This window comes from Chrysemys picta, chromosome 9 (assembly GCF_011386835.1).
Source record: "Chrysemys picta bellii isolate R12L10 chromosome 9, ASM1138683v2, whole genome shotgun sequence".
Lineage (NCBI taxonomy): Eukaryota > Metazoa > Chordata > Testudines > Emydidae > Chrysemys > Chrysemys picta.
Genome location: NC_088799.1, coordinates 29,635,868 through 29,663,814, shown reverse-complemented (window position 1 = coordinate 29,663,814; position 27,947 = coordinate 29,635,868). Strand labels below are relative to the sequence as shown.

At 40.7% G+C, this 27,947-nt stretch overlaps 2 protein-coding genes and 1 long non-coding RNA gene across 15 annotated transcripts in view; 2 read left to right on the top strand and 1 right to left on the bottom strand.

Moving 5' to 3' along the window:
• Nucleotides 1-14,134, bottom strand: part of ZIC4 (Zic family member 4) — a 33,224-nt gene extending 19,090 nt beyond the window's left edge. For 3 of the 12 annotated variants that reach the window (XR_010590628.1, XM_042853651.2, XM_005303288.5), the window contains exon 1: nucleotides 296-2,770. Coding sequence is in view for 11 of the 12 variants with exons in the window: in XM_042853651.2 (XP_042709585.1) it covers nucleotides 296-1,487 (1,192 nt within the window). In the remaining variant the exon portion in view is untranslated. Of the gene's footprint in view, nucleotides 1-295; nucleotides 2,771-7,884; nucleotides 7,970-9,771; nucleotides 10,431-11,763; nucleotides 12,005-13,698 lie in introns of those variants that run through there. The other 9 variants (XM_065557921.1, XM_065557919.1, XM_065557920.1 and 6 more) reach the window with 7 other exon arrangements.
• A 188-nt stretch (nucleotides 14,135-14,322) lies between these two features.
• ZIC1 (Zic family member 1) lies at nucleotides 14,323-19,249 on the top strand. Its single transcript, XM_005303287.5, has 3 exons — nucleotides 14,323-15,980; nucleotides 17,120-17,283; nucleotides 18,090-19,249. The coding sequence occupies exons 1-3, from the start codon at nucleotides 15,005-15,007 to the stop codon at nucleotides 18,285-18,287; spliced, it is 1,338 nt and encodes a 445-aa protein (XP_005303344.1). The 5' UTR covers nucleotides 14,323-15,004; the 3' UTR covers nucleotides 18,288-19,249.
• Nucleotides 19,250-26,666: 7,417 nt separating this feature from the next.
• The window catches only part of LOC103306329 (uncharacterized), a 55,759-nt gene continuing 54,478 nt past the window's right edge, over nucleotides 26,667-27,947 (top strand). Inside the window, exon 1 of one of the 2 annotated variants that reach the window (XR_010590627.1) lies at nucleotides 26,667-26,845. This is a non-coding gene — a long non-coding RNA (uncharacterized LOC103306329). The remainder of the gene's footprint in view (nucleotides 26,846-27,947) is intronic. The other variant, XR_010590626.1, reaches the window with a different exon arrangement.

The following is a 27,947-nucleotide window of genomic DNA, read 5'->3' as shown; positions in this document are numbered from 1 at the left end:
TTTAAACTGCCAGAGAAAAAAATTCCCAGCCTGTGTGAATAGACGTGTAGTATTCATATCTCTCAGTATTTATAAAGATATAGATGAACAAACATTATATCAGTCTATTTAAGCTTTAGAATTTCTATACATAAATTCTGAGATTTATTCATTTTGCAAATGGAGAAAAAAGCAAACAAATCTAAAAATGTAATTAAAATAATTATTTGGTGTGCATTCATTCTCCATAACGATACACTACTTAAAGAGGACGCTGAACAAAATAAAGAAATTAAGGATAGCTTTCAATACTGACCTGTGTGAGTTCTTTTGTGTATTTTGAGATTTTCTGATCTAGCAAACACTTTCCCACAGCCTGGGAAAGGGCAGGGGAAGGGTTTTTCACCTGTGTGGACTCTGATGTGATTTACAAGTTTATATTTGGCTTTGAAAGGTTTCCCCTCTCTTGGACACTCTTCCCAGAAACATATGTGATTGGACTGCTCGGGTCCTCCAACATGCTCCACTGTGACATGAGTCACCAGCTCGTGCATTGTGGTGAAAGTTTTCGAGCATAATTTTTTGGGAGTCTGGTCCAACTCAATCCATTTACAGATGAGTTCCTGTTTGATGGGCTGCCTCATGTAACGAAAGAAAGCACCAGGGCCGTGGTGTGGAGCCAGATTCACGTTCAGATTCATGCCACCGTAGCTATGAAGCGAGGAAGCAGCAAAAGGATCGGTCCTGGAGGCTGGTACTTGAGTGAAATGTTCAGACCTGGCGTACATTTCTCCAGGTAACCCCAGTCTTATCTGTCCGTTTAGATGGCCACCTGGAGTTGCATGGGGAGGCTGCTCATGGAGTCCAGAGAACAGAGGATGATTCCCAGCTTCTGAGTGGTGGTGACCATGGTGTCCGGGGTAGCTACCTGTTGTTGAGACAAACATTCCGTGGTGAGAACTTGTAGCAGTGTGTTGCTCAGTTAGCCCTGGCATGACTGGAGCTGTCAGATCTCTGCGTATTAAGAAGTCCCTACCTGCTGAAATAGCCTGGGCTGTGCGAGACACTGGGTAAGGGACTGCTGTTGACTGCGCCGGGCCAAACGTTCCTGTTTGACTAGAGACCACCTCAGCTTGGCCTGCCATATGATGATGGTGGTGGTGGTGGTACTGGTGGTGAGGATGAGGATGAGGGGCAGGGCTGAGTTTAAGGGCCGCAGGGTGGTGAGGATGATGATGATGATGATGGTGGTGGTGGTGGTGCCCCATGTGTTCAGGCCGGAATGGACTCGGCCCTAGGCGGGATTCCGCGGCGTACTCCCCAGGGTGCGTGGGAGCCACTGAGTGGGGATGCCCGGCGAAGCCCGGGAAGCCTGTCATGCTCTGAGGGGGGTGGAGATGATGATGGTGGTGATGAGCCCCTGCCAAGTGTACTAATCTCAGCGCCGTGTTCCGTTTGGAGAGTGCAGCAGGGTCCATCACTGGGCTCCCCAAAGCATCCATGCTCATTAGCTTCTAATTCTAAAAAGTCACCTGACAGCGGGGAGGAGAGAGACAGAGACAGAGAGAGGCGAAACTTTTTCCCCCCAAAGTTTTTTTTTGGGGGGGGGGGAGAGGAGGAGAGGGGCTGGGGCTGGTTTGGTTTTTGTTTTTGTTTTTTTGTTTTCCTGTTCCCTCCCCCCCCCTTTTAATGCCTACGTGGAATCCTATACGCTTGAGAGGCAGCAGCAGGACGCTGGGAGGCTGCTGAATAGAAATTCATGGACACGGCGCCAGCCCAGAGAGCGAAACAATCACCGCGCGCTCTCATTGGCCACAGCCTGCTCGCTGACGTCAGCGATGACAGGTCCGGCTTCAGACTGAAAAGCTTTATCAGAGTGCATGTGTGTGGAGGGGGTAGGGGGTGGACGGAGCTACGCAGGCGCTAACCGGGGGGCGCCCCCTTCTCCGCTAAAAGCCTCCCTCCCCCCCCCCCGTGCCTCGCTAGCGAGCAATGCCCGGCGCTGGCTCCCCGCATTTTGGTTTCTAGCTGCTTTTCACAGAGAGGGCAGGGCAGGGCGGGCCGCCGCGGCAACCTCCTGGTCCTGGCCCAGCCCCGGCTCCTCGCTGGCGCTTAGTGGCAATGAGCGGCGGTAGCCGAAGGAGGAGCCAGTCCAAGGGAAAGCAGCTCCAGCCGCGCTGCCGATCGTGCTCGAGGTGCCCGCTCGCTGGTTCCTCCTCCCCGCGCTCTGCCCTTCGCCCCGGGGAGGCCGATCGGCAGCCGGAAGCCTCGGCACTTCGAAACCCGTCTGCTTCCTTGGCTAGCTCCGCCGCTCGCCCGGACCTAGCCTCCCCCCGCCGCCAAGCAGCCTCCCCCGCGCCCGCTCTCTCCCCCGAGTCCCTCCAGAGCCACCAGCCGGCACGTAGCGGCAAACCGCGGCTGCCTTCGGAACAAGTTGCCTGGTTGGCCGCTCGCGCGCCCGTTGCTTTGTTAAGTCGCAGGGTGACTTAAAGTGCAGCTCGCAACTCTTCGCAGCAACAAAGATGGGCTGGGGCTTCCCGTAAGTTCCGTGATCCAGCCACACAAAACGCCCGGGGAAACGGGGCGGGGGGAGGCAGGAGGGGAGACAGGTCCTGAGCCTGCACCGTCTACCCTCCCTCCCTCCCCCACGCCAGGTCACTATCTCAAGTTTTGAATAAAGAGCGCGGTTGCACTTTTGTCTCGGTTTGTGAAATCCTACTGAAGTATCCATCTCCTGCCTGAAGGTCATTCCCGAAGGAAGAAGGGAAGCATGGGGCTCCTTCAGTCTCCCTTGGGTAGCGTCCTTTGTGGGAGCAAGTTTTTATTGATGAAACTTAATGCTCAGATTCAGCTCTGATGCTTCGTTAGGATTCCCCCCCACCCCCCATCATTTTGACTCCTGTTTATTTATAGCACACACAAATCTTTCCCATGTACGAGCATTTCAAGGGCCTTTTCTCAAACTGAAAGGAGGACAATGCGAGGGGACGAGCTCTGCATACAGAACACATCATGGGAAGCAGAGCTGGGCAACTCTTTACATTTCTGACACTTGTTGACAGCACAGATAACTGGTCTTTCTACTTGAGAAATAGTAGTTAAGCGACACTAGAGTCTTACTTCCTAAGATTACACAATTTGGCTAGTTCTGGGAGTATTATATCTTTATACCAAATCTTAGAAAGGATTCTTGGAGGAATCCCACGCCACATATTTAAATGTCAACAGTTATTTTGTTAATGGCTGCTGGAGTAATATGATAAATCATTACATTAAGAATGAAACCGAGTATTTAACCCAGAAAAGGGAATAATCTCCCTCTCTCTCTCTCTCTCTCTCTCTCTTTCCACTTACAGAATTGTACAATCTAACCACCATCTTTCGATTTTAAGAAAAGTCCTTAAATACATATAAAGTACTCGCTCCTATTTTTATACTCCTTAGAAGAAAGAAAATATATTGGCTGTAGGATTTACATTGTTAATGATGAAAGTATAGTCTAGGGTTTCTGGCTTTATGCACTGAGGCCTTATAGATTTAGTAAAGCTTAGAGCTTCAGCACAGGAGAAAGCCTCTACTTATTTTTTTTTTAAGAAGAGTATTGTGAGTTAAAATAAAAATCCTGGAGAAAGACAGTGGAAACAGTGCGTCAGTTTTGGGAAAGAAAAAGATAACAATAAATATCTTTTTATACGGTCATCACAAAATTCAATAGTCATAAATAGTATTCGCTCAATAACAGAAATACTTTTTAAAAATAAAACAACAAATGAATATATATTTTCACATTGTTACAATTTTTATTTATTGACTTCCTATTAACTTGTCTATGGACACTTTATAATATTCACTCTACATCTGGAGTTAGAAACCCCCAATGAAATTTAATAAGTTAAGAAGCATAATTTTGCATTTCCATAAAAGTTTAACAATTGCTAACTACATCTGTAAACGATCATCTTTATGTTAAGTAGTAAACCAAGATAACGGTTGGCATGTTAATACCTAAACCGCGCTATTCTCATAACACAGGCAACTCGCCAATGACTTGCAATCATAAGTTTAAAGTGTAGGACGTACGTAATTATATATGGGACATTTTTATTACTGCTTTGCATAGCGAGCGTTGGCTACGGTTACATATTTTTGGAATGAGCCTGGATTTGACTCTGTTTTATGTAACACAAAGCTAATATTTAGCTAGATCGTTGTGTTTACATTATTGTGTACATATTTTTGACTTGAGATGATGAAAAATGACACATGATACAATTAGTTATCCATCCTTACATAACATGTTTACTCAGGCATTTTAAATCACACACCAGCAGTTAGCGCCACAACATCTTAACTTTCAAGTCTATTTGCACTAAGTAATGCATTTGACATTCCTATTCCTGCCCATCTCAATAGGAGTGCACAGAAGAGATAAACGTTAGGAATTATTAATCTGCTACTTACAAATATACTGAGAGTGTGACTTCCAAATATAGCTGTTTCCTCATACCTCCTTAAAACACTTCATCTCTACATACTTGTTATCCATCAATTCTGACACTTCTCAGTCAAGGGAGAAAACATCTGGAACAGTTTATCAATTAAAAATGTTATCACCAGTTTGCCTAGGCTATTTTAAAATATTGTGATGGTTTCCTGTCAAACACTATTGGCTCTGTTCGGCCCTTACTTAAATCCTGAAGTCTTTTTTCTTCTTCTTCATGGATCGAATGAAAAAAGTGTCACTCGGTGTCTCTCTCATTATATTAGGTGAAGTTAGTATTTTCACTCCTATAATTTGTTGTGTACCTTGGGAGTTCTACTAGTGTGTGTGTGGAGGAGAAGGGGGGGGGGCGATGGGAGCCGCGCACATGACTAAGGGAAGGCGGAGAGATTAGGAAAGAGGAGGAGGACCTGGCCAAAATCGGCAAAGTTACACATCTCTTGCAGAATGTTTTGAAAACGTGAGTGCTTATTAATGCAGGCCTTTGGCAGCTTGACCTCGTCTGACCACCACTCACTCAACTGATTACTTAGATCTCGTTAATCCCGTCTGCAATATGAGCCATGTTTTACCAGATAATCCATACTGTATGGGCTATGCCTTAAATATATGAAGCCTCCTATATCCCCTTGCCACATTAGGTTTGCAGGGCTACTCTACCAATTTAGATTTTGAAACCAACATGGCAATTGCAGGGGAATTCCTCTTCTCTACAAATACTGAAGTTCATGGACTTGGTAACTCTAAACCCTTTACAAGGAGTCTGCAAGGATAACAATAATTGCACAATACTTTTTTATATCCTGAAACGGAGATATCACAAGAAGGCGTGGGGAACCCAAACATCAGGCAGTGTTATTGGAGGGTTGTTGTTGTTACAGGGGACTGGCATGTGAAGAACTCCATTGTTCTTCTTGTCCCATCACCCGAGGGCCAATGCCACAAAGGGTTTCCAAGAGATAACATTTGGAGCTTTAGAAGTGGCAACACCAGGAATCAGCACTTGTAGACTGATTAATCAGTTTCCCCATCTATTTCCTATACATCTAAGCGGTTACTGTGTATTAGCCCCTGGTGAATACTTCCTAGTTGTGTTAGAATGCTCTGTAAAGGGTACATGTTGAAATAAGGTGTTCACGGATTCTTTCCCTAATAAAATCAGAGAATCAACATTTGATTGCATTACAGTAATTAAATGAATAAACTGTGAAACCAGGCCAGCAGGTCAGGGGAAACCAAAAGCTGGGGTGCTGGAACAATTTTTATAGTGGGGGTGGTGCTGAGAGCCATTGAACGAATGGGTAAACCCTGTATATAATGGAAACCATTTCAAGCCAGGGCACGTTCCGGCAGCACCCCCCAGCACCCCTAGTTCCAGCACATATGCCAAAAGCTTCCCCTACCACAGAGTAGACAGTAGGAGTGATACATGATTAACACAAATAAGAGTCTGAATAAATAAACTGGAGCACAGTTTGGGGAAAAGACATCTATACTACATATCGAGTATAGTATATTGGGAATCAGCTGCAAAAGTTGAACAAAACACTATTTTTTTCTTCTATAGTTGTACAAATATAAAAATAATTTCACACACATAAAAAGTGAATGTGTGTAGTATTTTGTGTGTTTCTCCCATCTGTGCCTGTCCCTCGCCACCTTTAGCAAAATCAGATATGGTGACGATTTGAAAGCCTAATTATCCCCAGAACTTTAGTTTACTGAATTTGTCTCTCAGGGTTTAGTTTAGCTTCCATTTTTCGTGCAATCAAGAGAATGAACAAAAACCCCTCATCCCCTCCTACACACTAAATTGCTACAATCTAACTGCTGTAGCTATATAGGAGCCAAAATGTACTGTACAGTAGTTTGACTAAAAACAGGAATCGATGCAACAATATACATTATTTGTGGTCAGATCTTCTTAATAGTAATAGATTTACAGCTCCACTCTATTTTAGTTTTATTTCAGTATAAATATATACTCATATTTTCTAGTAAATCTAGCGTTATTCATGATCAATGCCAAACACTCTTCTTGATGTGCATGTCAGCTTTGCCACATAACAAGAGTGGACATTTGTAATATACTCTCTACCTTGGGGCCAAATTCTGCTCTCACATACACTAGTGCCAACCGCGTTGGCTTTCTACTGTCCTCTTCAATGGCGTTTGTATGGCCGTATCTGAGCAGATTCTGTCCTTTAGTTTTTTGTTAGGTCACCAAAATTTCTCTAGACAATCCACTGTTGAGGTACCTGAAACTTTTCAGTTAGTTCTATGGAATATATCTTACTGTCTGTTAAATAGCAACCTTTCTGAAATGAGTACTATTAGCTAAAACTTCTATTTATCGTCATTAATTTTTTAACTTGCGATTTTAAACCTCAGGCTTTATCTGTGAAAAATAAGGATTAATCGCGATTTAAAAATCCCAATTGTAATATTTACTATGGAAATGGAAAGGTCAAGAACAACTAGCAGAATTTACCGAAGAGTTATGTTAACCTATTCCTTGATTATTAATATCGGATTTGGGGCTACAAATTTCATAAGTATACTGAGTCTTAAGACGGAGATGAAATAATCATTAAAACTAAGAACTGATGCAAGGGATACACATAACTGCAGCAAAATAATATTTGGATACACTGTCAAAATGCATATCAAGAGGTATTGTTTAGAGAGAAGTTGCTAAGGGAAATTTTCAAAGGGGAAAGAGAACATTTCATGGAATTCGAATATATTTCTCTTTTGTTACTAGTTCATTTTTCTTTTCTTTTAGTCAGATCAATTTGCTTCAGGATGTTCTAGAGTGTATGGAAAATCCAGAAGCCAAAGGGGTAAGTGAAGGCACTTTGGTTGTATGTGTGTGTGTTCCCCACATTTTAGAAACTAGAGGTACCCAAGATAAACCAAATCATATGCTTAGTTTAAATAGAATATATCATTCAATACCTCAAGATTAAGGTATTCCTGTCAGATAAGATGTCAGTCACTAACTCCTTAAAGCTTGGTTGCCACCTCATTGTGAAAGCCTGCTATCCCTGGTAAAGATGATACATATCATGTAAACCCCATCAACAAGATCAAAGTCTTCTGCTTTAATAGGATCCAATACATGTCAAACCTCATTCCAATCAAATCGTCCGTAAATGAATTCAAGATGAATATGTCATAGAATAATGTGACAGTGCAATCACATAGGGTCAGGGGTTGTTGTTTCAATGAGAGAGTCGTCAAATATTAATTCTAGAACCTCCAAATGAATAGGCATTGAGCAGGATTAGGCAGCTGCTGGTGGGGCGTTGTGTCACTGATTTGTGTTTATGCTAGTACGTTAAACACTAAGCTGAAAAAAATATTGTCTCCCTTGAACTGAAAAAAGGCATATTTTAACTTACTTGACTTTTCCAGGATGTTTCTGTAAAGTCGTTTTCTTTTCCTCATTACCAGAGAAGTCTTGTGTCTCATTTCCGGACTTTGTCCCTGTTCGGGAAGAGGGGAGAAAAGTTACGAGTAAAAACATGTATATATGTTATAAAATGGCTGTCTGGGTATATGATTCGAGAATCATGTAAAAAGACACTTTTAAAAAGAAACGGGCATCTAATTCTCATGGAACTCAGTTTTTCTTTGACCCTTCAAATATTGCAGAGGCAAAAATGGAGGCTTCCCCAAAATGCTCGCACATGTTTTACAGAGCAATGAGGTTTCTATGGTTGATTTTTAAAAATCTATGAAAGGACATCTTTTCAACTCTGCTTTGATCTGGCATTCACCTTCTGGCTGTGCATTTTTAAGGCGAGTTACTACCAACTTGGATATATTCTGTACTTTTCACTTCTGAAAATTTCGTCCTGTTTGCAAGACTCCTGTCCAAGTTGTTGTCTCCGTTTTTAATTGTATCAATATAGATTAATATTACAAAGTTGATAATTTTCACTGTATATCATTTCGACTCCTCTCTGTGTAAAACTGTCACTGCTCATAACTTTTACACAACTTTGTACCTATTTAATCTAGCAGTCAGAAGTACGAATAATACGGAATGCTTACTTGATTTTCGGTGTAATATTTGAATCAGAATTTTTAACGTTTAAATGCAAGTTTGAATTTTTGAAGTGTTGAGTTTATGATGTTATAAACGAAGTAAGAATCGGAAATCACTTCGATCACATGAACTTTCCTTTAGTATACCAGGATGGAAGTATAAAAAAAGCAATGCTAAGACCAATAACGGATCTCATTAATTACAGTTGCTCATGAGGCTATAATGGATATTCTCAATCTTTTTAAAAATAATGTTACTTCCTCTTCAGCATTGTTACCACTGGGATGAAAATTAGTGTGGGAATAAAGAGAACCATAAAACCTATTCAGGAGCTTTAATATAAAACTTCCAAATTTTCACACATGATTATTAAAATAGATCAATAAAGGCTGCTCTTTTACCGGGCGGACTTTTAAACCTTGTTCTTTACTGGTAAGGACATAGAATTGGAAATGTTGGAATAGTGTAATAGTCAAATAGCCAGGGGGAAAAGAGTTTAACTTGTTGAAACCTGACCAAAATAATGAAGTGTTGTATTTAGTATTTGAATGGTCTCCATGTGACATTTTGTTTGAAACTAAATATTAGTTAAAAAAAACCTGGCTTCTAATCTTTCGCGCCTTTCTCACGTGGGTAGTCCCTCTGGCTGAGTAAAGAGAGCAAGGTTGTCCCATTATTTATGATGAATAACACTAACCTTTTTATAACTATTGATTCAAATATATTCTTCCTAGTTAACAGTCATCAACAGGACATAAGTTAAGATTAACTGTTAATCGTGCCTATTCTATTAGGTGCTCACCCTATGCCTTTTCTGCTTACAAAATTTTAACAATATTTACGTTCTTCTGTGAGGCTGTTAATTTACTGAATCGCAATTGGTGCTTATATCTATAGTGAAATGTGTGTCTGTGTGTGTTATTTGACCTCTAGAAAACTTTGACTTCTGATACGGGTCAAAGGTGCTGACCGAACACTTCCATACTAAAACTAGTTAGTCTGTAAGCAAATATTGTTTGAAACATGGCTCTGATTCAACGGGCTACTACAACAGCAGTTTTATCAAAACTAGTAGGAGGCTCAGCGGCCCACAGCAAACACATCTCTGGAATACCAGGCAAAATTTAAATGTCCTTTTATGAGTTATTACAGTCTTAATACACACACCTCAAATAATATCAGATGCAAAGACATGTCTTTTCATCCCCATTTACCATCCATGGAAACCTTTACTTACCCCACCTGTTCAAGGAAATGGGATGAAGATTTAATGTTTGCCTTCAAGATTTGAACGGATCTTGTTCTTTTTAAGTAAGTTAATATGCCTGATTCAGGATAGCAGCAAGCCTAAACTGTTCAAGTAGAATCTCCCAAGGAGAGATTCTCCTCCGGGGTTTGGCCGTGAGCATATTTCATGGGTATTCAAGCTATTCTGGAAAACAAGGGGTGTATAGAACAGTCAGGGTGGATAATTAAAAATAAAAGATGGAATTAAAGCAGGGGGGCGGGCGATCAGATATGATTAATCATTAGAATGAGAGGAAAGAGAAGAAACAGCAAACATTTGTCTATTTGTCCTGCCCCAGGTTAGACACTGAAACCACGCATTGTGCTGGATGCTCTGGGTCTGGCACATGTTGTCGGTCGCAGGTCAGAGGTCAAACTCTAGGGTATTTCCAAAGTCGGCGACTTCAAGAGCTTTAGCCTTCACTTACGCAAACTGATTAACTACATTTCCAACTGTAGGCAAGAAAATTAACGCCTAACGTCTATCGCGGTTTGGAGGCATTGTCAGACCTCAAGGGGGACTTGTTTTACAGCTGAATGCGAGGGGAGTCTGTTAGCAGGAACCACCCCTCTGCAAACTTGCCAGTTTCCTTTAATTCACGAAACCCCAAACGTTTCTCATCAATCAGTTACCAAACCACTCGCCTTACGCGCGTGTGGGTAACACAGGGAATCTGCAGGCGTTTCTTTTGATTTGAGTTGATTTGGAAGAGAAATGTTACTAGAAGGTTGCACTTTGGCAGTGCAAGCAAAACAAACAGGTCAGTCAGCGAAGAACAGGGATGGGAGCCCTTCCCAAGGAAGGCTCTCAATTAGGGGTTTCTATTGTCAAAGCTCGGAAGTCTAGTAGCTTGTCCACTAGACCTTTTCCAGGAGACAGTTAACCCTTTCACTGCTCAGAAAGGAAAGAAACTGCGAAAGAAAAGCAGCACTATAGCAATGAATGCTCAACGGACAAACCCAGGAGGAGAATCTGACTTCCTCTTGCCGTACCTCCCTCCTGCAAATACTTTCCTTTTTACTGCAGCCCCAGGCAAGGCTGAGCTGCTCTGTGGGAAAGGAGCAAATCCCCCCCCCCCTGCCATCCATCCAGGGCTTACAATCGGGCAGCCCCCGAGTGCATCCGCCTGGAAATGTGCAGTCCCAGCCCTTCCAAGCAGCGAGCGTTCTGCTGTTTGTGGCTGTCCGGCAGCCACTGTCCTTAGCAAGCAGCCTTCTCCCTGGGGCTGGTCTATCTATCTCTCTCCCCCAGGCTTGCCCGGCTCGGTCTCCTGCTCCTCAGCAGTGGGTGCAGAGAATCTCCTTTCCCTCCTGTCCCAGTGAGGGGGGAGAAACCCCTTCGCCATCCCCGTTGGGGAGGAGGGAAGGAGGGCAGGCGGGGGAAGCTACTTTCTCCGGTCCCGTTGGGTGCGCAGAACCCTTCCCCTCGCTGCCTCCTCGGAAGTGGGGTTTCTGTGGGGTTGGAGAGTCACCTTCTTTCTGTCCGAGCTGAGGCAGAGAAGCCCCTTCCTCCTCTCCCATAGGTGCGAAAAATCCCCTTTCCCTGGTGCCTCTGGATCCCAGCTTACGGGGAGAAGAAGCCCCTTTGTACTGTGCAGAGAAGTCCCCTATCCAGCCCTGTGAGGGGGAAGAAGCCTCTTGCCCTTAGCCCAGTGGTAAGTGGGTATCAAGCCCCCTTCCCAGTCCCAGTAGGTACCAGGCTATTTCCCCTTGCCGAGGTATGCCAAGCCTTTTCCCACGTGGGTGAGTAGATGCCAAGCCACTTCCTCAGTGGGTGAATGGGCGCCAGTCCCTTTTCTGAGTGGGTGCCAAACCACTTCCCATGCAAGCTAGAGGTTGCCAAGCCCCTGTTGGTGAGTGGGTGTCTAACCCGTTCCCTTGTGGGTGAGTGGGTGCCAAGAACTTTCCTTGCCCGCCCGTGCCTCCCCCCGAATTCACTTACCCCACTCCACCTGTTGAAGAGATTCCCTCATTTCTGCACATCATTTCTGGGCTGACAAAAAGGGGTGGGGGTGGAAAAGAGAGACAACAAAACAGCACCTCTTTGGCGGTTCCAGCGAGGCGGTCATCCTTCATTTCTTCTTTTCTTGCTTTCTGGAAGCAGTTAGGGAATGTATGATGAAACAGAAATGAGCCGTCAGGAGGATATTTTAATGGCTTATATGTCACGTTGGTGCATGTGGCTTTGAACTGGAGCAGCTTTCGTTTCCTGCAGAGAGCGCGCCGCAAATCCCACTTGATAACTTCTACAACCCACAACTTTTTTTTTTTAACATTCACTCTTACTCTGTATATTTAGACACGGTTCCTAAAAATATCCCCTTGTCAGCCTTCCCGTTATATTTTATACGGACTTGAGATTATTTGGTTTTCTTTGCCATTTGGAGGTAGTCTAAAGAATGGTTGATTGCTCTCCTAGTGTCACTGCCTTGTAGATTTCACATTATGGACTAAGCATACCAGAGAACCTTGTAGTGTATGCTGGTATTTTTAGCAGAAAACATACATGATAATATAACATACACCTAAAGATGTAAGAACACACACACACACATAGTTGGTTTAGACCTGTTGCTATAAGTCATCGTAAATGTAATTTCTTCACATTTATTTCACAAAATAAGGGCAAAAACGCAGCTCCAGCTAATAAAAGGAATTATTCAGACGTGCTAGATCCAAAAGTAATTACCGGATAAAAGTGCACTGAAAATCATCTTAATTGACTGAATCCATGCAAACTACATATACACCTAATGTTCAGCGATGGATTTAGCACTGCATTTCAAATTGTTGTTGTTGTTTTTTTTTAAAAAACACTTGTCATTTTTTATTACTTTAAATGTGCAGCCCTGATAATGACAATGAGAAATATGCAAGCGATATCTATTTTTATCGGTTTCACCAGTACCTGCGGTGGTGATTGCTTCCTAACGCCTTTATATTTTCAGTTGAAGAGTTAGAAGTTTCTTTGTTCAGGAATAAGAGTTTGAGGAGCTCAGATTTAGCTCCGAATAAGCCAAATGAAGTACTGAACAAAGGGTAAATTGAAGGATTCCGACTCTCAGCTAGCTTTTTGTGTTTTCGTTACTAGAAATAATTAGATCTAATGAATATGTAGGCGACTGAGTAAATAAATAATCTGCCATTTTTAAATATATATATGTTCTCCGTAAAATGAAATCTGATATTTTATGCCCGAGCATCGTTTAAAATAATGTACAAATGTTGCTTAGCTTAATTGATTGAGTCACAAAGATTTTCTGCTTTTAAGTACCATACTTATACATTTCAACAATCATTTTAATATATAGTCAATGACTCTTTGTAGCAAGAACAAAAAGGAACTATTCGCAGTTTTTCAATAGACTTTGAGCTGGGGAAAGACAGGTTAATCGAGGGTTGCATCTAGAAAACAACCAAGTGTTGTATGTTTGCACTGAATCCAAATGTCTGCATTTTTCTAACTAAATCAAAGGGAGTGTTATTTCTTTTTCTGCTCACTCATCTGAAGGTAAGTAAATTTTCTCTGGCGATCAAAAGCCTGGTCAGCAACAAAGACACCGCCTGCTTTTTCCACCGTCCTGGTGTGGCAAGTTGAGGAATTTCAATAACTGTGACAAGGGTGACTGATTTGTGAACTAGAAAAGGTTTGAATGTCAGAAAATTTACATTGCTCCTATCTATCGAGGATTTTAAATAAATTAAAAAAAAAAGTCTCCGGGAGCTTCATGCAGCACAGAAGAAACAATGTAGCTTTGGGAAATTTACAGTTTTACCTGAATGAAAGAGATCCCGCGGGAAAAAAAGGAAAGAATAACAAATAAGGGGGGGGGGGGGAACAACAATAAAAAGTAGAAAGTTAAGAGTTCTCACCCACCTGCGTTCTGATGGGTGCAGAAAACAAGAGTTATTTCAGAAAACTGATGGGCTGTTACCCAGAGAAATCACGCCTGTTGTTTAAAAATAAAATCGAATGCAATCAGCACAAACTCTGGAGGGCTTCAATTACAAACAAGGAGAAAGCACAACTTCAAAAGAAACAAGTCACAAAAGGTCTTCCCTTTTCAAACCCTAAAAAGTTGTGCAGTGTTGTTAAAAAAAATCAGGAAATCATTGTGATCATCATTAGTATTATTATGGAGAAGAGGGGGGGGGAAAACAATAACAAGAAGAATAATCAAGGCTAAGATTATTTTAGCAGCCATACAAAAAGATACGTTTGAAATATTTGCGTGCAAAAAATATTGGGCTTGATAAAAAACAAAACAAAACAAAAAAACAAAAAGTTGCTACTCCTGGAAACCCTGTTTGTCAAAAGGGATGTCAAAGCGCTTCACAATACCTGGGATTGATGAGCCGGGCGAACCAATCAGGGGAGAGCAGAGGCTTTGCGCGCCCTTAGTTGGAGAAGAAGGGGGGAGTTGCAAGGGAAGGGGGGAGTCGCCAGGCACCAATGATCTCCCACGTCCGCCTTGACGTCGCTCCTCCTCTTCTCCCATTCATCAAGGGGGGGGACGGTGTCGTCTTTTCAATTCATTTATCTGCAGGAATGATTGCCGCTATCAGTCTCGCGTTCACCGCCCGGCTGAGGAGGTGAAAGTTTCTCCCCAGGAAGATAAACCGCAAAAGACAATATTGTGCATGATTTGCGCCTTTTTTTTTGCATAGCGAAAAAAAAAGGGCGAAAAAAAAAGAGGAGAGAGAGAGAGAGAAAAAGGGAGAAGAAAGAGTGTGGGGAGCTCGAAGAGAAGAGAAAAATCTCTCGGCCACTTTGCAACATTCCTATAGCTAAAAAATAACTGAAGGGAGTTGATTTTTTTTGTTTTGTTTTGTTTTTTATTTTTTGCCGTGTGTGTTGGTCTCTCTCCATTTCTGTTACTTGCAGCCAGTTTATTTTTTACCCCCGGGCCTCCCTCCCCACTTCAAACCTCCCCGAAAAGTCTCATCAGAGAGACAGTGCGTTTTTTTGTGCATGTCTGTCTTATTCTAGCTTTCTTGCTTATTTGCAACTGCGAGATCTCCCCACTTTTTGTTTCCTTTCGGGGCGCTGATGCCGACGGGGGTGTTTTTGATGTGGTTGCTTTGGTGGTGATTGTCGCTGACTTTCCAGAGAGGGTGGTTTTGCTGCTGCTGCTGCTCCTCCGTGTTTTTTTTTCCCGGGTTGCTGCATTGAGAGTGGGAAGATGCTTCTGGATGCTGGACCGCAGTATCCCGCTATAGGAGTCACTACCTTCGGATCGTCTCGCCACCACTCCACGGGCGATGTAACGGACAGAGAAGTGGGGCTGGGGATCAACCCCTTCGCCGACGGAATGGGCGCCTTTAAAATTAACCCCAGCACACACGAGCTGGCCTCGGCCGGCCAGACCGCCTTCACCTCGCAGGCACCCGGCTACGCGGCGGCGGCGCTGGGGCACCACCACCACCCGACCCATGTCAGCTCCTACTCCAGCGCAGCCTTCAACTCCACCCGGGACTTTCTCTTCCGCAACCGGGGCTTTGGCGAGGCGGCGGCGGCCAGCGCCCAGCACAGCCTCTTCGCTTCGGCCGCGGGCAGTTTCGCCGGACCCCACGGACACACTGACGCTGCAGGACACATACTTTTCCCGGGGCTTCACGAGCAAGCCGCGAGCCATGCTTCTCCCAACGTGGTGAACGGGCAGATGCGCCTGGGCTTCTCCGGAGACATGTACGGGAGGCCAGATCAGTACGGCCAGGTCACTAGCCCCCGATCTGAGCACTATGCATCCACTCAGCTCCACGGCTACGGCCATATGAACATGAACATGGCAGCCCACCATGGGGCAGGGGCCTTCTTTCGCTACATGAGGCAGCCCATCAAGCAGGAACTCATCTGTAAGTGGATTGAGCCCGAGCAATTGTCAAACCCCAAAAAGTCCTGCAACAAAACTTTCAGCACAATGCACGAGCTGGTGACTCATGTCACAGTGGAGCACGTTGGAGGACCCGAGCAGTCCAATCACATATGTTTCTGGGAAGAGTGTCCAAGAGAGGGGAAACCTTTCAAGGCCAAATATAAACTTGTAAATCACATCAGAGTCCACACAGGTGAAAAACCCTTCCCCTGCCCTTTCCCAGGCTGTGGGAAAGTGTTTGCCAGATCAGAAAATCTCAAAATACACAAAAGAACTCACACAGGTACAGTACAGTAACCTTTTCTCTAGATTTCTTTCTGCAGATAAAAGAGTCAAGCTTTTCCAGTAAAATAAATGGTGATGTGGATGGGGGAGGGAAGGGGAAAACATTAGATATAGTGACTTGTTTTCTGAAAAATTGTATGTAAAATGTAGGAGATTACTTTTTAAAAGAGGCAGCGTGAGAAGTTAATTTCAAAATCAGCTCATTAGCAAAATTATTTTCCCCTAACCTTTATGAAAGAGAGAGAGAGAGAGAGAGAGAGAGAGAGAGAGAGATAATTTGCTGCAGAAATACAGTAGTGAAAGAAAAATAGCAGCAACCTGACTTGTTAAATTTATAGGTTTTAATTAATTGGTAGTCGGCAGTTTTGACTGTATTACAATGAGAAATTGTGCTAAACATACAGTCAGCCAATTCGTCTCCTCTTTGTAATTCATGTATTTGTAAATATTTAATTACATGGAGTAATTTTAAGTAACCTGAACCTAAAGTGTTAATCTAGTACTGTAGTATTAGAAACCAGTTGGGATCAGTAAAAACGCCTCTAACCACAATACATATATAAATAAATATATATGCATCTCTTCCTGCTTATACTGTTGTACATTTTTTTCAAATAATATGAAACGTGATTTTAGTAGATGATTCAAGACTATGTTAGTAGCTTTAAATCCAATGTAAAAATCACAAGCACCCGTCGTAATAATATACAATATTGTACGAAAATATAGGGACAGGGTATGAGGTGGGTAGGTAAAATATCACGAGAATGAGCCATAAAAGCAGAAACTAGGCACCAAGGCTTGTGTATAAGTGCTATAACGACTGATGTATTGCTGCCAGCATTATAACGAGCCAGATATGCCAGGAGCTGAGAAGTGAAAATGAAGCTCTCCTAGAAAGAATTTAAATAGTTTTAAATTAAAACTCTTCAAAAATATGCCTTGTACAACGATTGAACGATTTTTTAAAAGTGAAAGAAAACAGGGCTCTGAGATTCAGCATTTTTAAGTTGGAAAGTTACAAGTAATTAAATTGACCACGATCCTTCGGTCTGGTAATTTAATAATAGTAATAAAAAATACTGATTAATCATAGAAAATACAGGGTCTCTAATCAGATCATTTTTTCTGTAATAGGTGAAAAACCATTTAAGTGTGAATTCGAGGGCTGTGACAGGCGCTTTGCAAATAGCAGCGACCGCAAAAAGCATATGCATGTGCACACTTCTGACAAACCCTATCTCTGCAAAATGTGCGATAAGTCCTACACTCACCCAAGTTCCCTCAGAAAACACATGAAGGTAAATTGATGTTGCATTATTTTATGTGATCTTACCTCGCCTTTATCCCTGACGTTTTATTGCCGATTTACAACGCTTCTACTTAAACAGGATGGGAGACTTAAAAAGTGAAATGTATTGACTATCTATGTGGCTGTGTTGTTGCAAAGAAGCATATTTTAAAGTGATCTGTGGACAGGAAATTGGAAAAGACAAGGGCAACCTGGCCAGTAATGTTTTTACTACAGAAAGGTTTAAACAACCACTGTTTATTTTGCTCAAGGGCAGATAGCGTTTCACTACTGACTGTACATGATCTCAGTTATTTACGTTATAAGCGTCTTACAGTGGAGTAGCCCGGTTCGGGCTTTTCTGGGTGCACTGCTTTAGTGCAGACTTTCAATAACAGTCTCAATGATGGGCATATAGAACGGACACATGCAGGGGAAACTCCTGGTTTCTTTTAAAGCCAAATCTAGCAGATCCGCTTCCTTTTGTGTACTAGGACCGCATTTGCCTGACATGCTAGTGCCTGGCAAGATATTCGCAAACGGACTGTTGAGCCATACAGCTCGAGTCGTGCGTGTTTCTGGGATACCACCAATCTGCATTATTAGCAATGCAATGTTTTCCCTCAGACTTTGTCTTAAAATACGATCTGTAGCGTTTCCAGGCTAACTTGGGAATTCAGCTCAGAGGTTCCCTGTGTGGAGGGAGGAGTGTCGGAGGGGGGAAGGGGTTCTAGAGTTCGATATTATTATCGAACTAATAACTACACTTAAAAAAATCCCTTTTGTTATCTATTTATGTACGTATTTATTTTGCAGGTCCATGAGTCATCCTCCCAGGGGTCCCAGCCTTCTCCCGCCGCCAGCTCAGGCTATGAATCCTCAACGCCCCCAACAATCGTGTCTCCATCTACAGAAAACCAGACCACAAGCTCCTTATCCCCCTCCTCTTCAGCAGTCCATCACACGTCCAGCCACAGCACGCTTACATCAAATTTTAACGAATGGTACGTTTAAAACAAAAACAAACAAACAACAAACAAACAAAAACCCTATTTAAAAGACTCCAAAATTAATGAACACTTCGAAAGCAAAATAAATACATAAATAAATCAAAAGCTGCCAGTAGACCCAGGACCGAATAAAATGAAGAATCATTTTCTGTTTTGTTTTGTTCAAAGGCTTGGTAGGCAAAGGGGTTAGTAGAATGCATGAGAGGACAAGGTTACCAGGCCAAATGCCAAATGTGTAGGGCTGGACTGGAACCACTGATTAGAGGTCTCAAACTGCATGTCTCCTTGGGCAGCGGCTTTTTTTAATGTAAATACAGAATTATTAGCTTAAAATGTACTGTTTGATTTTGTAAATAGTCATATCGCAAGTTGAATAAGGGGATATGTGGAACTGTGGTCTTTGCATATATGTGAGGGAAGGGGGGGCGAGGGTGGGTGAGATGGAGGGTGGGGGAGGTGGGGGGGGAAGAGGGAGGAGGTAGAAATTCAACTATTTGTACTGAATGGCAAGAATGTTCTAGTAAATGTGTACCAAAATGTGAATTACTTTGTATTATTACAGTCTAAACGTCGATCTAACAGAATATTATTGGTATTAATGTGCTTTTTTGTATAAAGTGCAAACATTTCGTCCCAAAGTCCAGTCTAAGTAGTGCAGTAAAATGTTGTTACAATGTCCTGTCAAGAAATTCGTATAGTGAAAGCCTGGATCTACGTGTCAAACTGTTACATTTGTTTATGTAAAGTGATATTAAAAAGATATAAACTATATCTGTCCGTTGCTTTTGGCAAATACAGTAACATAATGTATATAAATCCTAATTTCCATATTTATCCGCATGTAAAGGTCCGGTTATACATGTTACAGATATTCAATATTTATGGCTAGAAGAATTGGTATGTAAAATTTAGTTTACAGAACTGTTTGGTAACATTTCGTACCTTATTAAAGATTCTTAAATCCCATGAATTGTGGTAGGAATTCTTATTCACTCAGTCAACCTGCTGCAACTTCAGCTAGTTTTAATATCTTAGAATAAAACTGTACCAGTTTTTTTCACTGCTTTCCATTATGTCATCAGTAAAGCAGCGACGGTGATATAAATGTGATAAATGAAAGGATCCCTGCTGGCATTAGTATAGTGTGTAATTAGTATTTATATCAAAATTTATGAAACAAATTTTCGGCCGCAGTATAATTTAAATGACCTTTGCAGACATAGAATAACAACCATAAAAATAACAGAAATAGATTGCATATGCTACATACATATTAATGTGGATGAACTGTACAAGGAAGTTCCTTTCTATACTACAACATTACAAATGAATCTGGATGTACTATGTCCCTAAATTAAATTAATTCGGATAACACATATTAGGAGATTTAAAAGAGGATTATTTTAGTTGCTATTTTAATTTCAAGCATTTGTGACCATAACTAATTCTCATGGTGTAGATTCATTGCTTTCCAAGGGCCTTCCTCCCTCCCCCGCCCCCTCCCCCAGAAATACAACACTAGGTTCATAAAGGCGTTTTTACTGATATTCCTTAAAACGTGATGCTAATTTAAATCAATTACTTCTTATGCTCTGTTATTATTATTACTATAATTTTGCCAGTGTTAATAGCTTTCTAAAAAATAAATCTAGAGGGTAAGAATTATTTTATGTAATTTGATTATCTTTCTATCTCTTTTATTTATTTCTCATTTACTTAAGAAATTCGTTCCATTGGCTGGCGTTGATACAGTAAATTTGTAAATGAGAAGACAATATAAAAAATCTAAATTACTTGTGCTTAATGACTGTAGCAGAACGCCTTTTCTCTAAATCAGATTGTCTTTCTTGCAGTTTAGTTTGATAGATTTGCAAGCTGTACTGCTTCCACTAACTTAGCTACGGTTGTTGGAACTGTTGGGCTTTGTTCCTTGTTGTAGCTTGCATGATCGCCCCATTAAGCAGACAACATATCAACAGACAACACAAATCATGAGCTTGGCTAAAGCTGCGAGTGCTTGTGATATGTCATAGAGTGAATTGCACAAACTGACCTTCCAGTAGACCAAGATGACACTTTAACAGCTTCTTTAAAGAAATATTATGTGTATAGTAAGTCAATAGGCATATTAACTGCTAGAAGTGGGGGATGGGGGGAGAGAGGGAAGTATGTGTTCATATTAAAGCATTCACATTTCTTTTATTGTATCCGTAAACTATCCATAGCATATTACTGATAGATTTTTTAAGTATTTTCATGTCCCCTTAATATTTTTATATCGCTATTTGTGACTTATCACAAAAATAACTCTTAATCAGTCAAAAGAGAGAGAGAAATCTTCGGCTAGTTCTGCATAGACTCATTATCACTAAAGGAACTGTGAGAAATGTTATAGTTTAACTTTACTTTCTCCAAAATGTTATTCTTATTATAAGTCTAATATCAGCTTTCAATGAAAAGAGCGCCACCTTGCAGGGGTATGCGAGATTTAAAGAAGTTCAAGACCACTTGGACCTAAACAGAAACTGTAGCAACTTGAAGACCTGTATTTAATAAGACAAAATAACGGGGGGGAGGAGGGGGAATTGTTTAATGTGTCTAAAATGTTATATCCTGGGAACGTTTGAAGTTTAATTTTTCCATCTGTGTAAAGGGGAATGAGTTTTAAAATAATATAAGTGGGTTTGGAAATATATGGGGAAATGCAAACCACTACCAGCATAAATTGAAGAAAAAACATAATTCGGTAGGGATATTTAGTCTAAAAGATGAATATTGCAAGTTTGTTTAAGCTTGCATATTTAGTCCCTAGTGGTCACTTAATACTGACCTATTACTTACATATATCTGAACACATGGTTAACGATTATTCTTTTATGCTTTCTTATTGAGATTTGTGTCAACATCGTAAACTATCGAGATTTAATTTTGTTGTTGTATATTTGTAATGCTTTTTTAAACACCGTGACGTGAAAGAATGAATGATCGCTACACCATATATGGTTTGAATGAGGGAATATTCCTAAACATAAAATTGTTAATGCTGAATTCAAATCTACTTCATAATTGCAACGTTCTCTTTGGCTATGGCGACAAGGAATAGCGTTTTGAAATCACATGGTACAGAGATATGTTGCAAAGATAGTGATTATGATATCGGATGTTTAACTTGCTTTAGCTAATAACTAAAACAACTTCAGAGTAGAAATTAACAGCTTGCCACGATCTATTAAAAACAAATGCGTGAAAAGAGTAATGTTAAGGATAGAGGTTGCATACAATAGCCTTTCAAACTTGAATGTACTCTATTATTTTGTTCGTACCTTTAATGTCTGCTTCTTGAGATGTATTTTTCATACTTTTCTTCATGGGCTATTAGGTTTCGAAATACATGAATGTTAGTAGCGAAATATATTGTTAGACTCTATTTAGCAGAAACGGAAGACTGTGCTGAAAATGACTTATTTCGTGTATAGCTGTGTATTTTGATTTAGCCAGTATGCTGTAGCTCAAACTATTACCGCTGCTTTACCCTGTTAGGGCATTTAGCATGCTACAAGTTATCGAAAAGTTCTATAGTGTCAATATGAAACATTTGAAGATATCCAACAACCCAACAATATTTGTCAAAGGTGAATGTGTGTGTGTACACACACATGATCCTGTTTTACATTCACCTTTGACAAATATTGTTGGGTTGTTGGATATCTTCAAATGTTTCGTGTGTGTGTGTGTGTATTATATATATATATTTATATATGTGTGTGTGTTTGTGTTATATGCACACACATATATAAATACATAACAATAATCAGTAGTTTCCATCTTTCTTAAAGAATCGTCTTTCCAATCGCTTTAATCGCTTGTGAATGATCATTTGCATTTTTAAAAAGCCGAGGCCAGCATTAAGAAGAGGTAAATAAATACATATCCGAAATAAAGATATAAGCTTTGAATTGGCCTTGTCTGCTTATCGTTTTTGGCTTTAACTGTTAGTCAAATTAGTAGTCACACTACTAAGGGATATGCCACTGAACTTCTTTTATTTGTGGATTTTCTGATCAGATTGGTAAATTGTCACAATTTCGTAAGATTTTACCTCTAAAAATTACCTGTTCATTAAAAAAAAAAAAACTTCTTACCAGTTTAAAAAACCCTCTTAAAATGAACGTATGTATTCTTTGTGTAAAACAGTCCCTATACAAATAATGAGAAGGAATACAGGTCTGATCAGTCCAATTTCTATTAAACTAGCAAAAAAACTACAGGTTAAATATAAAATTTTCAAGAGGCAGCATTGCAAAAATTAAAATCTCTATATAACAGATGGCTGATAGTAATGCGAGTGCATCTGGTGTCTTCCGGTGTAAGTGGCTCGACGTGTATTTCACTGGTGGCTACTACTGAGTAAACAATTTGAGAAACATATATAATATCATATACGTGTATACACATATAAACACACGCATAGATATAACACTTCTATATGTATACAGGTTTGTGTGTGCATGACACGGACGTGTTTGCAGTATACTTAATCTTTAGAATAAATTATCGATCCTGCTGTATTAACCAATCACAAATATGTTAACAAGGTGTTTAAAGAGGACATTGTTACATTTTCGTTAAAACACGAAAATATTGTTGTGAAATATTGATGAATGAAGAAACAAGTATTAAAATGCCCGGAAAACTTTCCAGATGTAGTTGCATACAAAACGTATACTCAGAAATAGCGAAATATAAAAAGATTTTTTAAATAGGCAGAGAAAAGTCTTATTTAGAAAACGTGACTGAATATTGATCAGTTCTGATTCCATGCAGCCATTGGATGCACTATTATATAGCTAGATTTATCTATATTTTGTGTATGTGTCTGTGTACACACATATACATACAAAATTGTATATGTGACTAAAACCACAGTAGTTCTATACTGTGGGTGTGTATATATACACACTATATATGTTTTTTCTCTCTCTATATATATACACACATACACAGATCTACATATACACGCACTACAATTAGCACTTCCATTAGTAGTTTTATTTTTATTTTTTTAAATATTTAGTTGTGTCTATATTAAGATACCTGCACATGTATGTTTACGTAGGGCTCTTTTTCTCTATAGCCAGATTATTTGTGTGTGTGTATGTGTGTGTGTACATATATAGAATGAAATTATTTAATGAAGTACTAATTGTGGACTAGAAATAGAGAAGAGGATACACTAATGTGTATTCCATTTTATCCCAAGTGTATTGTAACCGTAGTATGTACTATATTCAAAATACAGCCAACGGTTTTTGTTTTGTTTTGTTTTGTTTTTCCCCCTGCTAAACTCTATTAGGAAGGTTTGTTTCATCTTTGATAACAAGAAACACGATCATTTGAAACCAGGGGGACTATTTTTACCATGCAGCTGGAAGCTGTCATCAATTCGTAACATTTATTTCGGCTTTAGAATGATAGTATAAAATAGCATGAAGTTTCCAGATGACGCCCGTACTGGAGACAGGATTTTTAAGAATAATCAATCAAATTAACTACCTTTTAGATATATACGACCATACTGCCTCTCATCGTGTGTGTGTGTGTATAATACACCCCCCCCCACACACACAATTTTCCGTATATGCATGTGCGAGTGTATTTGCGTACATCACGTTACACACACACACACACTTATCTTTATAACTATCAAAACAGACCACGTGATCAGAAATACACATATACACATATGCATTTCGGTGTGCGTGTGTGTAGGGATTTTCATATAACATTTTTAGCAAAATCTGGAAGTTCCGTATTATCATATGTTAAGACTTGAAGCCAACTTTTGGATCTTCCTCCAATTCCAAGTCCTGTTTAAAACTCAGAAGGCAGAGATTGAAAAAACAAACACTTTTTTCCTAACTTGAAGAACATGTGTTTCCTTTTCGATATTGCCTTTTTCAGGAGGAAGGCTCTGGGAATTTGGAGATAGGTAATGGATGTTACTTCACTAAGGATGTTCTCTAGAAAACAAGAAACTCTCCTAGTTAGGATACTCTGTGTATTTGCCTGCTGCATCAGGCTGCCAGTGTTTCTGAAAGAGTTGCAAATGCCACACATAAAACAGGCTGCTCTCTTTTTAAGTACACACAGTGCTTGGCTTTAGATGTGGACTCCTGCGCATGCGCTCTCGCCGGGCTTGCTTGGGCACTCTGGCTCCACGTGCTGTTGAATATTTATGACTCTCACCACCTCCTAACTGTCTAGAGAAGGTAACCACACAGAGCCTAAATCATCTGAAACCGCTGGCTTTGCTCCCAAAATAGTTTGATAGGGAATATGCACGTGTTTGTTTTCAGGCAGCGATGGTTTAAGTAAGATCATAATATAAGGCATAGTAGGATCATAAACCTTGACTATTAGACACAGGGATAAACAGACAATGTAGCGAGCACAATCATTTTGTGCAGCAACAGAGTTTGTAATAAGCGCTGTCTGGCTGCAGCAGCACTGCAGTAGCTGCAGCTGAACAATAATTTGATTAGTTACTTATAATTATTTATGTAAGAGTCCTTCTTTCTCTAACTGAAAAGGCTTGGATATTATTTTATTTTATTTTCCATCGAGCGTACAAGGTATTATTTTTTATTCAGAAACCAAACTGAAAATCCCATTCACTTTCTTCCATATTTAATGGCATTTGATTTCTTTTTCTTAGTGACTCCACCTCTGTGCTCCATGCATCTGTCTGTCTGCTCACGAGGATATTCTCTCCTCTTTCCCTAGGCATGCTGGACTAATACAACATATTTGATTTAACGGCTACTTTAGCAGATCACCGGATCTATAATAATAATAATAATCATTTTCAGATCAGATGTGTGCTAGCTAAGTTGCTTTTCATGGTACTATGTGGCAAAATGTAACTAACGGATCTACTAGAAATGTATAGTCTCATGGGAAGAGAGGAGGATTATTGTACTGGATTCCTGAATCTCTTCTGTTAGTAAAATCTCATTACTCGGTATGATCCATCAAATTTTATTGCTGATATATCGACATCACGTTATATATTACATGAACAAACGTAAGCTGAATAGCTTTACTATTTATTCCATTTGCAGGGGTTTTTTAATTTATGACAATTCCTTATTCATGTACACAAAGTGATTTTAAGCCTTTTGTATGATAGCAAAGTTACATACCAGGTTAACATTACTAATGAGATTTTTCTATATGCCCTGTGTCTGTAAGAAATGATTTCTGTAGGAAACAACCCACAAATATCATACAGTAGAGCCTTCAGGTACACCTGTGCCTTTACACAGATTTCTCATTAAATGATTCTGTCTTCAGTCTTCAAGTGCGGAGAGGCAAATCCAGCTAGTGGCATCCAATCTCCAAGTTAGCAAAATGGCTACTATGGGTGGAGCAAGATTGTGTTGAAATTATCCAGTGACAATCCACTGTCTGAAGACTCCGTCTCTGTCTCCCTCTGTTTCCCCCACTACATAGTCTAAGATATATTGTGGGACTCAGCCTTTCAAACCAGATACCTACAAGGTGCTAAATAAGGCGGAAGAACATAATTTATTGCATTAATTTTAATGCACATTAAGGGCCAAATCCCGTCCTCAGGTTACACCCATACAATAGCATTGATTTCGGTGGGGTTCTCACTGAGGGCAGAATTTAGCTCGAAGATAGTTTTCAAATCAGGCTTCTTGCAGCAAAACCTAGCTACTACTGGTATTTTTAGTGGCATGAAGGGATGTAATGACTTTTAAAAGAAGGGACTGAAATACACATATGAACACCACACACCTGAGTCACATGATTGTTAGATTGCTATGAAAACACTTCGGGTTCATTCAACTCTGAAGAAAACTGTTGAGCTCCTCTTAATCGTGGGTTTACTACATGTTTGTGCTTTGTTAAGACTATTGCAAATTTGTCTCTTTCCTGACTCACATCTCGGGTTGATTTAGACTGGGTATTTCCTGTTAATCCCAAACTCCGCCTGATCTCAAACAGTCACATTTTTCAGAAACAGACTTGCCAAGTCGGGAAGTGTAAAATATTCGCCCGATCTTAGGGCAGAAGGAGGGAGAAAGTGGCTTCCACATGCAGACAAGTGAATGATATTGTTATTAATGCCTATTATTTTGCATGCTAAATTCCACTTTAAATCATTCGCGCCTTCCTTATTTGCAAGGCGCCTGAACCTTTACCTTCAGGCGTATTTGTTTACAAAATAACATTGGCAGGGGCTCGCCTGACCCGCGGGAGAGTTAACCCTTTCCGCTAGCTGGAGTGAGTGAGCCGCTGAGGTTTGGCCCTCCGTTGCTCTGTGTGTGTAGATCTGGCAGAGCCTTGCTCCTGGATCTTTGTTTTGGTGGCGGCCAGGGAGAGCAAGGAGCGCTGTGCTCGCGCTTCCCTTTGACTCTACTCCCCCCCCCCCGCCCGAAATCCCCTCTTCCAACTTTCAGCCTTTTGCGTTTCCTTTCAGTTTTTCACTTCTCATCCCTCCTGGCAGCGTTTGCCGAGCCCTAGAACCCAGCCCTGGTAAGTGATGCTTTTCTCCATTGCAAAATCGCACCGCTCGGCTCACTGTTCCGTGTGTGTGTGTGTGGACGTTTTATTTGTTTTGAGCAGAATTGCCCAGCCCCAGTGGTTTCACGTCAAGCAGCACAGAGTAAAACTATTGTCGTGTATTAACTCTGAATGGGAGCAAACAGACCAAATAATCATCGCTGGCGTAGGCAGTAGCCATGGCACTAATACAATTCCCTGCAAGTCTGCAAAGCAACTTTTTGTTAAGGGGAGAGCCAGGCTGTGTTTTGAGTCTGATCTTTAAATTTTCCGTACACATCAGACCATAACAAGCGACACAAAGTATGCAGCTGCCACACAGGGACTTTTGAACATCCAATTATGATTTGGGGTTGATTTGTTCAATGAAAACTCCTAAGTGTTACACACTCCCTGATGGCACTCTGTCCAGGTATCCGAGCAATCAAAACCGTTTTTGCAAAAAAAGAAAAACCTGCGTTTTTTTTTAAATCTGTACCTTAAAATTATTCAGATACAGCAACAATGCCACCTATACATTCATTTGTCAATTCTTTTTAAAAGCACAGTGTACAGTTCTGACTAAATAACATTGACGATTATTCAGATGAGGTTGGATTTGAATTACTCCCTCTCTCTTTAAATTAAGAAAATGGACATTAATTGCTGAGGATAGCTGCCCTTTGGGTGACATACCTTAGTAGGAAACGGTTTGTAAATGAGGATTGGATACATTAGATCCTATAGTTATCTGAGTAAACTGATACCCAGCCTCGTGATTCCACTGACAGAGAAACAGTTATCCCTGAAGGTTTGAAAGTTTAACAAAGTTCAGGAGAGAAGAGCAGCAGCAGGACAGCGGAGAAGCGGATCCTTGTCGTTGTTTAGCACCTTCAAGTTCACGGCATTTTACGGTTCTCGAAAGCTTTCACGTTGTCACTTCGTGCTGATTATAAATACGTGCAATAATCGCATTCTAATGAATTCCGTTCTTAGAAGCCCTTACACCGAACAAGTGTGTGAAACTAGTGTCCCAGTTACGCTAACAAGTGGTGTTATTTTTTACTCTCTAGCAATGCTGGAAGTGTTACGCGCT